The sequence below is a fragment of the Drosophila grimshawi genome, unplaced genomic scaffold, assembly GCF_018153295.1.
Source record: "Drosophila grimshawi isolate 15287-2541.00 unplaced genomic scaffold, ASM1815329v1 contig_44, whole genome shotgun sequence".
Classification (NCBI taxonomy): domain Eukaryota; kingdom Metazoa; phylum Arthropoda; class Insecta; order Diptera; family Drosophilidae; genus Drosophila; species Drosophila grimshawi.
The window spans coordinates 22,284,242-22,296,303 of record NW_025063240.1 but is presented as its reverse complement, the minus strand read 5'-3'; the positions used below and the strand labels follow the sequence as shown (position 1 = coordinate 22,296,303).

The 12,062-nt window shown below is 38.9% G+C and overlaps 4 protein-coding genes across 4 annotated transcripts; all 4 read left to right on the top strand.

Annotated features, from left to right (window-relative positions):
- Window positions 1-1,136: 1,136 nt before the first annotated feature.
- LOC6557758 lies at window positions 1,137-1,657 on the top strand. Its single transcript, XM_001983233.2, has 2 exons — window positions 1,137-1,184; window positions 1,257-1,657. The coding sequence occupies exons 1-2, from the start codon at window positions 1,182-1,184 to the stop codon at window positions 1,581-1,583; spliced, it is 330 nt and encodes a 109-aa protein (XP_001983269.1). The 5' UTR covers window positions 1,137-1,181; the 3' UTR covers window positions 1,584-1,657.
- Window positions 1,658-3,469: 1,812 nt separating this feature from the next.
- On the top strand, window positions 3,470-4,327 carry LOC6557810 (extensin). The gene is made up of 2 exons (XM_032743001.1): window positions 3,470-3,541; window positions 3,959-4,327. Exons 1-2 carry the CDS (start codon window positions 3,470-3,472, stop codon window positions 4,325-4,327), a joined length of 441 nt encoding a protein of 146 aa, XP_032598892.1.
- A 432-nt stretch (window positions 4,328-4,759) lies between these two features.
- LOC6558472 (proline-rich extensin-like protein EPR1) lies at window positions 4,760-5,907 on the top strand. The gene is made up of 2 exons (XM_001983235.2): window positions 4,760-4,876; window positions 4,960-5,907. The coding sequence occupies exons 1-2, from the start codon at window positions 4,760-4,762 to the stop codon at window positions 5,905-5,907; spliced, it is 1,065 nt and encodes a 354-aa protein (XP_001983271.2).
- Window positions 5,908-8,242: 2,335 nt separating this feature from the next.
- Window positions 8,243-9,043, top strand: LOC6557717 (repetitive proline-rich cell wall protein 1). Its single transcript, XM_043215520.1, has 2 exons — window positions 8,243-8,258; window positions 8,325-9,043. Exons 1-2 carry the CDS (start codon window positions 8,256-8,258, stop codon window positions 9,030-9,032), a joined length of 711 nt encoding a protein of 236 aa, XP_043071455.1. The 5' UTR covers window positions 8,243-8,255; the 3' UTR covers window positions 9,033-9,043.
- The last annotated feature ends 3,019 nt before the right edge of the window (window positions 9,044-12,062 follow it).

Sequence of the window (12,062 nt, the reverse complement as noted above, 5' to 3'; positions counted from 1 at the left end):
ATATGTGTAATTCTCAGCTGTAGTCTATCAAAGCGCTCTCTATCGGTTGAATAAGTTATCAGTATCGCCCCTTTATATACTATGGAACTTTGACAACTATAAAAAGTCTAAAAGTATGCTACAAAAACCTCAATAAATCTAGCCCATTAACAAACCAATAACCTTAAGCAAAAGGTGGTCAAGTCTGTATATTTGTGTATTGACCAAGAAACTAACAGGCAAGAAAAGAATTACGATTGGAAAAAAAGATCAAAGCTGCCAGCGGGAGAGTGAGAAAGATAGATGAAGAGGCAGAGAGAGATAAAGAGAAGAGCAGCCTAACTCACCGAGAAGTCAAAGTCAAAGATCAAAAGTTTGACTCGACTCGCTGTCGAAATGTTGAAACGCTTTTATTTGCTTTAGATGGGGACAGCTGGGAGGTTGTTCGACTTTTGGATCTCTCTTGGGTCAATATTTTGAGATGTGATCTCTGTTCAGGGCTGTCAGCACGTTGAGCTGTGATGAGATGCAAAAGTGTCCAAAGCTGACAGAGACAAATCGACTACGATCTAAAATCGATTGACAATAAAGCCACAATGAAACGGAAATGTGCTCAAGCTGTTGACTGAATGATTCAAATTTGAATTGATTCTAGCTTTGCGACAAGATGATGAAGCTGCTGCTGCTTAAGTAGGCAGTTTCAATACTCGTGCATAGAATCAATAGATAGAGAGAGAGACAGATAGAGAAGGCAAGAGAAGAGCCGAGCAGAGCAGAGAGGAGACCCAAGAAACGAACGCACTGACACTTGACCCCACATCAAGCCAAACAAGTCTCGACCTTGACAATGAGGCGCATACTTTTTCAAATCGAATCAATTCGATTGGATGGCCCCAAACATCATACACGAGCTGACTATTTTTGTTTTTTTTTTTTAGTGATTGCTTGTTTATCTAGGGCCGCTACAACTATCGCAATCTGACAAAGAAACAGCAGCAGCTGAACAGCAGCAGCATCCAAAGCAAACGGCACAATTAATAAACTGAGCGAAAAACACGCTCGATATTTAGAAGTATAAATAGTTTGAGTCTCCACAACGCTGACTGCATTCGCGTCAGACCCGTTGCTGGAAGCGATAAAACGTTTATTTATTCTTTCAGATTGTAGCATACCCCCACCCCTCCAACATACCAGTTAATAAAATGGTAAAAAAAAAAATACTACTTTTAATAATATTACTATTAATATTTGTACAACATATTTTTTTTGGCTCTTAGCGTTTGTTGTTTTGGTCGCTGCTGGCGGCACTTTGTCTGCAGCATTGTGTTTTGGCCGATGTTTCGCAACTGGTTCGGTCGGGCAATGGGTTTGTGTACGATGTGCCCAAGGTCCATGAGCTGCAGCTGGAGCTGAACAATGAATTTCCCACTGGTGATGAGTTTCCCCAGGACGCCATACCCGTTGCACCCTCCGATGCGGAACTGGGTCTGGCCGAGGATCTGCCCGAGGTGGTGGCTGCCAGCCATGATAGCGCTGCCTATGCCTCATCTAAGGGTCATGGCTATGCCTATCGTGTGCCGAGCAGACGCTTCATCGAGCGTTAAACCTTTATTAATTTATATACCTATAAATTTCTTTGTACCAAAGTTCAATCACAATAAAAACAACAAAAGTTAGAATGCCCGACTAGTAGATACCCTGAAGACAACTGTTGAATGCTTGATGAAATTTGTACAGTTGATAAATAATATAATTATTACTACTTTCCTTATCAGTAACGTTTAAAAATTTTTGGTTTTATTTGGGGTTTTTTTGCATTTTCTCAATTCTTGCAATACATATTGAATAACTATAATCATAGCTTCTGTAGTTAACCTTTCGCCAACCAAACGGCTACAAGGGCTTCAGCTTGCCTTGACAATCGCTTAGAATGATAACCACGGTGGACAATATTGATATATATTTATTTATTTATATTGTATTCTAATAAACACATAACGCTTTAAGCAGTCTGTATTTGTATTTGCTCATGCCATATATGAACACATTTTGAGTTAAGAATCTGACAATTTCGCAAACGTTTTAAACACTTGTCAGCCTATGAATATATTTTGTGGGTTGTGTGCAATTAATTAAAATGATTTACATAAATTACGCAAAAAAATGTTGTGACTAAATGCGAGCAGCACAAAAACTCAAATTTAAAATCAATTTTATTAGTGTTGCTTCTTCTTTTTTTGGTAATCGATCAAAGCCGCTGGCGGTTCAACAACCCGCATTAATTAGCCAACAAGCAACGACGATAAGAAAACAAGAAAAATGAAAAGTGATTGTTGAAACACAAGACAAGATGCCAGCCGAGCAGCTTTGACTGCTTTAGACTATCTAAAAAAAATGAGATCTCCGATCTGCGATCTCTGTTGTTATTAAATGATTCGTGACTTCTAAATTCTAATTAGTGGAGCTTTGCGCAAAGTGTCGCTCAGTTTAAGGCAGCTTATGTCGCCCTACAATAATATGTAGGTGTGCTATTTAAATAGGTAGCGGACTTTTGATGGGTGTCTTAAGTACGCGTTTGATCCGCAAACGCTTCCGCAAGCTTTAAGTGCCATATACATACAGCAAATAAATAAAGAGAGACAACTTCATTGTTTTGCTGGGGCCATGAAATCTTGACCAATCCAACTTCTTGAGCGACGCAGCGTAATTATTATAAATGAACTCAAATGATTTATGACAGATAGACAGCGCAGTGCGCTTACAACGCAACCAGCGGCGGAACTGAATCTCTGTATCTATAGCTGTATCTCTGTATCTGTATCTGTATCTGTATCCGTATCTGTGTCTTTAGCCACAGCTCGGAAGCACAAGCAACAACAATAGCACGCATTAACAACAATGGCAACAAGAATTCAGACTCTTTATGACGTTGAGTCGCTGCTGATGGAAATATGCTCACGAGCATTTATGTTAAAAGCCGTTAAGATGCTACACAAAAGCATTTATTTTAAACTATTTAAATCTAGTCGAGCGACCTCGACTGGAAGTTGCCCTATAAAAGAAAATTAAGCTAGTTGAAATATATAAAATCGCCAATTGTGGCTCAACTTATAATTGAGTAACGAGGAGAGACACCACCAGCAATCGATATCGGCAGAGGCACAACATTTCACATATATCAAACTGCCAAATATCTATTGGGTAGCTATAAGCAAAAACAATTTAATCAAGTATTATTTATGGGCATGAACATTGTGAATAGACTAAGAAGCCAACTACTGAATCTGTCGAGAATTCCTCAATAGACATCATTGCTGAATATGTCGTTTCAACCAGAAAATATGTAGTATTCCATGGAAAGGAAAGGCTCAATAGATATCACATTACTTTAGCTAACGTCAACAGGTATCTCTGTCTCGATCTTGACTGATCAAGAATATATATGTATCTAATAAGAACAAAACTATTTTCTGCACAATGTTACATAGGTATGCATGCATTCAACACACCCAATTTGGTCATTCTTAAAGGGTACAACATCACCGACGCAGGCCCCCAAAACGTAAATAATGCATAATGACTCAACAACAACAAAATACCGATACATATGCAGATAGACATACGTATGTAGATACAGAAACAGATACAGATACAAAGAATACCCAATTTGTGCATGTACATAATATACAATATAATATAATATACAATATAATAATTGAGTAGCAGCATATCGATTTAAATAATAATGTTGTCCATGGACATGGACAACACAAAATGTATTGTGTCTTGTGTCTTGTCGCTCAAGTCTAGAATTGTGACTATAAAAAACAGGTGCTTTTGAAATTTGACAATCATTGAACGTCTTCGAGCTCAAGGTGTAACATGGTGCGTGCTGAACTGACTAAATACTATATAGATATATATTCTATATGCCATAACTGAGCTGACCTGTCATTCTTAACTTGTTTGTTATTTGCAGAACGCATTGTTGAGCTACTTTTTGGTCAGTTGCCTGCTGGCTTTGGCCGCTGCGGATGTTTCGCATCTACCACTTGAGCAGCTGGAGCAGCACTCGGAGAATGAGCATGGCTATGGCTATGATTATCCCAAGCCTGTGGTGCCATTTGTCATAGAGGCCACCACAACGCCGCCACCGACACCAGCGCCCACCTATCTGCCACCGCCGAAACCAGTGCCCACTTATCTGCCACCAGTCATCATCACAACCACAACTACGACGACGACACCTGCACCCACGCCAGCACCCACCTATCTGCCACCTGTCATTGTGCCCGAACCACAGCCGGGCTATCACTACGATCCACCCTCAGAGCCCTTTCACTTTTAGGCTGCACCACCCAAGCAACCCCACCTGTTGACTATTTGCCCCGGAATGCTGTTTGTACCGTTTTTCACTAGTCCCCTAATTTTCCATGTTATATAAGTTGAAATAAATCACTAAAATTTGTTAATCAAATTGAAAATTTCCTTCTATTTTTATACATACTTTGCATATTGATGAACTCATTTTGTGTGTGTGTGTGCGCGTGTGTGCGTATGTGTGTGCGTGGCAGACCTAATTTTGTTTAATTGCTCGGCCCGAAAAAAAGAGATGTGTGTGTGGACCCCATCAATAATTGGACTGGCCCAGCTGCAAGTTCAAGAAAACCCAAAAAAGAAAAGTGTAAAACTGGCCAATTATGCGTGTTAACCTTTTGTATTTCTTTTTGGTAACAAACGAAAAGCGACAAACGAAAAACGACAGTCAATAATTATTTTCATGTGTGTTTGGGAGCTGCAGCGTATAAAAGACAAAACGTCAACGGGTCAAAGCATTAATTCAGCTTGTCAGTTGGACAGCAGCACAACCAAGTTGCCCACTCAACACAAAAAAATGGTAGCTAATAAAAAATAGCTCTCTTTTCTCGGCTGAGCCCTTAACTCTTAACTCTTTTCTCTTTCTCGTTTTTTATCTATTAGAAAAACTTGGGCATCCTTTTGGCCTTCTTGGCCTGCTTGGCCATTTGCCGTGCTGACGTTTCCCACTTGTTTGGCGGTGGCGGTGGTGGCCATCACAATCATCACGATTCACACTCGCACCAGCACGTGGATGCACATTCTCACCACCACGTGGATGCCCACTCACACCATCACGAGGATCTGCACTCGCACCATCACGAGGATCTGCACTCGCATCACCACCACCACGAGGACACACACTCGCATCACCACCACCACGAGGACCCACACTCGCACCATAACCATCAACAGCAGCATGGTTCCCACATGCTGCACATCGATGTGCAATTCGATGAGCCGCGTCAGCTGAATGGGGCGGGCGGCGGTGGCTACAGTTATCCAGCACCAAAGCCCGAGTATCTGCCACCACCATCGCCACCACCATCGCCACCACCGAAGCCACCAAGCAACTTGTATTTGCCAGCCGAAAAGCCCGCTGCCAAATATTTGCCACCCAAGGTGGCACCATCGCTGCCACCACCACCACCACCGCCACCAAAGAAGGCGCCCAAGGCATCGTATTTGCCACCAGAGAAGCCACGCACGAAATACCTACCCCCTGCACAGCCAGAGGTGAAATATCTGCCCCCTCCAAAGCCAGAGAAAGTCTATCTGCCCGCAGCTCAGCCAGAGAAGAAGTACTTGCCACCCAAGATTCCACCAAGTCTGCCCCCACCGCCTCCACGACCTGAGCCCAAGCAAACCTATCTGCCACCTGCACAACCGGAGACGCAGTACTTGCCCCCAGCTCAGCCGGATTCGAAGTACTTGCCCCCAGCTCCAGCTGAGCCTCGTGTGTCTGCCTTTCAGCCCAGTTTTCACATACCAATTCCATCGTATGCTCTGCCCCTGAGCAGCTCCGCCCCGGGTTACAGTTACAATCCGCCGCAGCGTCGCTTCAAGTTCTAAGCGGAGATGCAGTTTATTTAAAAGTGATTGCTCCCTCTCCGCTATCCTTGCAGCCCTTTTCCCAAAAAAAAATTAGCTCATAAGCAATGCATTTAATTTGTAAGTAGTCTGGCGAAAATAAATCAACAAATATTTCAATGATTAATCGCTTTTGATTTTTGTAATTTTCACACAGTATTGAAAGTTTGTAAAAATCGGTATTTAAAAATTGTATCACAGTTAATTAACTTGCATCTATTTTGTAATCATCAAAATTGTTTTGAAAGTTAATAAAAATTATTTCAATTCATCTTTAATTTACCGGTTTACATCAGCCAAAAAAAAGTTATTGCAACTGAACATAAGTAGAGAAAGAAACTAGACGAGAGAATGCTCAACTATAAGATTGATTTTGAATGTCAATAAAATAGACTATTGGCTCAGCTTTCTGTTCCTGTTCTGATTTGATCCCGTGATTTTCTTTATTTACAATTATAACAGCTTATCAATATAATTTCAACTAATGATTTCAAAGCTGAGCATCTGTGAAGAGTATTAGCTAGTTAAAAATGCTCAGTTTTCAATCAACTTACTCAGTTTGAATAAAAGGTTTAATCTTAAATAATAATTAAAAAATAATAACTAAATAATAATAACTCAAAAATGGTACAAAATACAAAATAAATATAATGGGTCATTAGTATTTTGAGCCACTTAAAAGCCACTTGGCTTGGTGTTAAGTTCAGGTAGCCACATCAGCTAATGCAGCTCTTTCGAAAAAAAATCGAAAGTCATGAAATACAATTAACAGTAAAATGAGACCAGCGTTCGATATATAGTCGCCATAGCTTTCGGTATGTATATGATGCACTTAGCGGGGAAATGGGTCAGCGAGCGAACGTCAAAACAAGAGTTCAATAAAAAAAACAAAAGAAATAACTTAAAAAGTCGACTTCAGTTTCGATTTCAGTTTCGTTTTCATTCGGAACGTCATCAGCAATTGCCATACGATAATTATTGATTGAAAATGAATAATGAATGCGTGGTGTTGTTGATTGGAGCCTGGCTTCAGTAACTGTTATTAGCATATATTTTTTCTTTGTTACAAATACATTTGAGCAAATCGCTAATTGCCAATTTCTGCCGGCAGCGTTGAACTTGATTTTGTTGACCTCTTTCAGCGCCAAGATGATCATCATCGAACCATCGAATCAATACTCTAAAAAAAAATGTTAAATCAATAAAACCTAAACTCTTTGGGCATGTGGAGAGCAAGCTCCAACATAAAGAAGATATTTTTTTTGAATATCCATTTTAAATGGGAGGCGTTTATTGCCCGTCAGCTATAAACCAGAAAACGAGAAACAACCGCTATTTGTGCGAGTTGTCGAATGCATAAATACCCTAGCGGAAATAATATAATATGACAGCTCTATACGATATTGTCTGCATAAAATATTGACTTACTTGATAAAAGAATAAATTATTGCAACTATTTTAAATGACTCATCTTTTGTATGCTGCTAAATTAATATCAATACTAATCAGTTGGACTGATAAGCCATCAGACAATGAAATAGACTTATTGAGTTAGTTTTTGTTTTTATGTAGTTTTAACAATATTCAAATTTATTAAATATTTGTTTTTGTTTAGTTTGGATTATGAAGAGTCTCAGGCACTAATTTGAATCTGAATTAAAAAACAGGACGGTGATTTAATATGATTGGCAGAGGTAAAGCTTACGAATTGGTTCCACATTTTTTATAATATTGGTTCTTGTAACTGGTTCTTAAAATATGTTGAATTTCCGTTCCGGTTTCACATGTATGCCACTAGTTGAGTCTAATTAAAATCCAGAGCTATAAATATAATATACCCCTTAAATGCGGTACTCTTTTCATATTGCCCCATATTTTAGGGTATTACAAACTATATTGCCTCAGTTTATACATGGTCCATTACCATTCCAGAGGCTTATAATTAAGTGCAGATCCGCGATTTGATGTCCGCTTCACGCGGCGACAAAAACAAAGCAAATCGTCAATCGCATAAGGCGATTGGAAATTCAGAAAAAAAACTCATTTAATAGAATTTAAAATGCGAATAACGGCTGTCCCCCCAAAGAGGGGGGGAAAACAACGCATCGCTTCAAGCTGTCAGCAGCAGCGATTGAAGTCGGCGTCGGCGTAGACTGAAATGGAGACTGAAATTGAGAGACTTGAGTTCAGTTCAGACTTCATTGATCTCGCGATTCTCGCTCATTGTATATAAATAAAGAAGCACTTCCCGGTAACTGTATCATTTCAGAGCCGGTCATCGCATCGAGAACATTGTCTAAGAACTGCTCAACAGATCCCAAAAATATAAAATGGTTAGTATACAAATAATAAATATTTAAAGTAATTATTTAAACTGTATCTATCTCTGTTTCCTTTAGAAAGTCCTGGTGCTCGCTTTATGCAGTTTGGCTTTGGTAGCCGCTGATGTTTCCCATCTCTTTGGAGACGATCATCATCATCACGAGGATCATCATCACCATCACGATCATCCTGGCTACAACTATGAGGCACCCAGCATACCCTTTGACCTGCCAGCCAAGGCGCCAGAGTCGACTTATCTGCCGCCAGCACAGCCCAAGCCTGAATATCTGCCACCTGTGGCAGCACCTAAGCCTGCCTACTTGCCACCTGTGGCACCAGCACCCAAGCCTGCCTACGTGCCACCCGTAGCTGCACCCAAGCCTGCCTATGTGCCACCTGTAGCAGCAGCACCTAAGCCTGAATATTTGCCACCTGTGTCAGCGCCCAAGCCTGCCTACTTGCCACCTGTAGCACCAGCACCCAAGCCTGCCTATGTGCCACCTGTAGCAGCACCTAAGGCTGAATATCTGCCACCTGTGGCAGTAGCACCCAAGCCAGCCTACGTACCTCCTGTAGCAGCACCCGTTCATCAGCCAGAGAGCAACTACTTGCCACCAGCCCCTGCCAAGGTCGCTGCTCCTGTCCCCAGCTTTAAAATACCGATTCCCTCGTATGCTGCACCACTGGAACCGGACAACACGTATCTGCCACCACAGGAGCATGTGGAGCCACACAGTGAGGATGGTTATCATTACGATGCACCCGCCAAGCGTTTCTCCTTTTAGCCACAAGTGATTGGCCAACCTCAATGTGTATATACTTATATGTATTCTAACTGTAAATTGTAAATTGCCCAGTTGCTTATTTATAATTCTAAAAAATATAAAACAAACAAAAACACCGAACTCAAAACTTGAACTTCAACCGAGGGCATAAATCCTCATTGATTCCAATGCAATGACAACATAATTATATCTAAATGTGAATAATACTCAAATAACAACTCCAAAATAGAAACCGTTTCATTCATGGGCAAAGCTAGTTTGTCAATCTATCAATCTGTCAGTCTGCTCGCATTTAAACACCCACAACCGCGAACAAATTAAACAACGCCAGTAGAGACAGCTCGACTCGGATATACCCTGTTGAATAACTATTAGATGTGCTCAATAAGAAAATACCTTTTGGTTAGAAAAATCTGTGCTTCTTAACAAAGTGACTTTTATTGCAACCGATTATCGTATGGTATTTATATATTTAAGAAATGTAGACTTGAAGAGTTCTTTAAATAAAGATAAAGATGAAGAATTTAGCTAATCTGAGATAATTAAACTTCTTTCCAAATTTAAGTCTCTATCTCTGAGATCAACTTGTTGATGCAGACGGACAGGTGGACTTGGCTAAATCGACTCCACTGATCAAAAATATATATAGTTTGTGGGGTTTGTCTGCTGCATCATACCCATTTGCAGGGCATAGAAGCACACTTCTCATCCAAAATTCCGTATGATTTGGGTTTTTGATTTTGTGGACCGTTTGCTCATTTGTTAATAAGCGTGAGTAATTGGAAGCTAGCAGCAAAAATTTGATTCTTTATGGCCCCCAATGGAGCTGATGATTTATGGTCAACAGCCAGCACAAACGTGGCCCATTGTTTTCGGCCACAAAATGTGTGAAGATGCCACGCCCCGCCCCCTCTCCGAACTTAAGCGCCCACTGGCTACCAATGCGTGAAAGTGAAATTAATGCGAAGAGGAAACGAATAATAAACTGTGTTTAATTTTAGTTGGCACTTTAATTTCAACGGAAACTTGTTGACAAACTTCATTTTCTATTTCAGGCATAATCGAATGCTAAATTTTTGCAGAACCAGTTCATTCACTTTTCTGATATGCTAATTAATTAGTTAATTTTCAATTTAAAGCCTTAAATGTTTTCATTCTACAATTGATATTGCGTTTTGGAAGCACCGTTTAATATAAAATATATACAAGCCATTAATTATAATGATTCCAAGTTCCCTGTTCTACTAGCTATTAATTCTGTTCATTTGGCAACTGGTTTCTAATTCTTCCTCTTCAGCTTCTTGTTTGTTTTAGTTTGTTATGAAACTATTCGATTAAGTTATGCAAGAATTTAATCAGCGTTAAATAAAAGAGAAAGGTTTCCAAACTCCAGTAAATTGAGCGCAAAAATATACAAAATAGACAATCAGTTTATAAAATCGTAGATTTTATATTGATTATCAATAATATGTGTACGAAAAGTATAGCATACATAGAAGCTGATGAACAGATAAATAATCAGCTCTCCATTCTATGTACAAATATTTTATTCTGTGTACACAACAAAATAACTGCCATTCATTTAAGAAATTAAAATTCCCTTTAAGGCATGAATAATAATTTCCCAAAAATCATAATCGATTTTCATAAGTGCGACCTTTTTGTCATGGCTCGACTCCCAGTCTTAAAGCTGTCTGTTACATAACTTCATTAACGGCTAGAGGATATAAATACGCAAAATAAATTGAATATTCGATTTTTTGCCATACGAGTTACAGAATATCAATGTACAAGTCGGCTACGATTTTTTTATTTCTGATCACGGTTTGACCTCTAAATTAATCATACATTTGAAGTGAAAGATGTGATTTTTAGAAAAGTCTATGAATTGGCTTATAAAATAAGCTTACACAATTTATTTAGCAAAGGGTTGAGGCATCTTTGAGCACACATAAGACCGAATAAGGTGTTTCTTAAGTGCTTCTGCTTTTATCTACAAGCTAAACAATCACAAAGTTCTCTCAGCTCAAAAACAAACATCGGCTTTTGTCAGTGTTTAGACGTTGTTTGTTTTTATAAAATAAATTGTTACTTACTCAAAACTGTTGCCAACTTTTAGGCATCTTTTTGAGTATCCTAAAGATATGCTTTAAAATCATATCTTTGATTGGATTACTATTTATAAATACACAAAAGAAATCAAGCTATAAATAGTTTCCATTTGAAATCTGCGTATAAGCCAATTTAGATCTGCCGATCACTGATGAACAATAAGTGGGTTGACATATTCAAATTCAGATTGTGGTAAATCAAAAGTAGAAGGTCAACAATTGTCTGAAAGAAGTCTTACAACAATCTTGACGCCCAATCAGCAGCCATTAAATCGATCCAATAAAAAAAAGCAATAAATTCATCAATCAATAGCACTTTGTCCAGAACTAGATGAATAGCTGAACAGTTAGAAAGGCTCCTACAATCTTGGTGACTATCGAGCAGAAGCAACAAGCGGAATAACATCAGATCTTAAACCGGTTAATTGAATTTATTTCTGAAAGTATTTTGGCAGACTTACGTATTTATTTATGTGCCGAACTATTAAAAATCCCCATTCTAAATCGCCACTTATTTTTTAGTTAAACCTTCTTTTAAATTCCTTGGATATATTGCGCATCTATTCCAGGTTTAGTATACCCTGAAAAACTGACAAAAGTGTATAATGAAGTTAAGCAAAAGTTTGTCACGAAGTGAAAGGAAGCAACTCGAATTCCATATGATATATATATATATATTCTTGATCAGCATCAACAACTGAGTCAGTTCACTTATGTTTAAGGACTTCAAATATGGATTATGATGACTTTTAAATCGATGCAAAGCAGTGATCGTTAGCAATAAAGACCACAATTGTTAATTTATAGCCTTCCAATTGATTTTTGATATACCCAGACTTTTTATTGAACAACTGTAAGTAGAAGGTATCTTAATATTGAACAAAATACGTTCAGCAAGCATTTAACAGGTATTTAACAG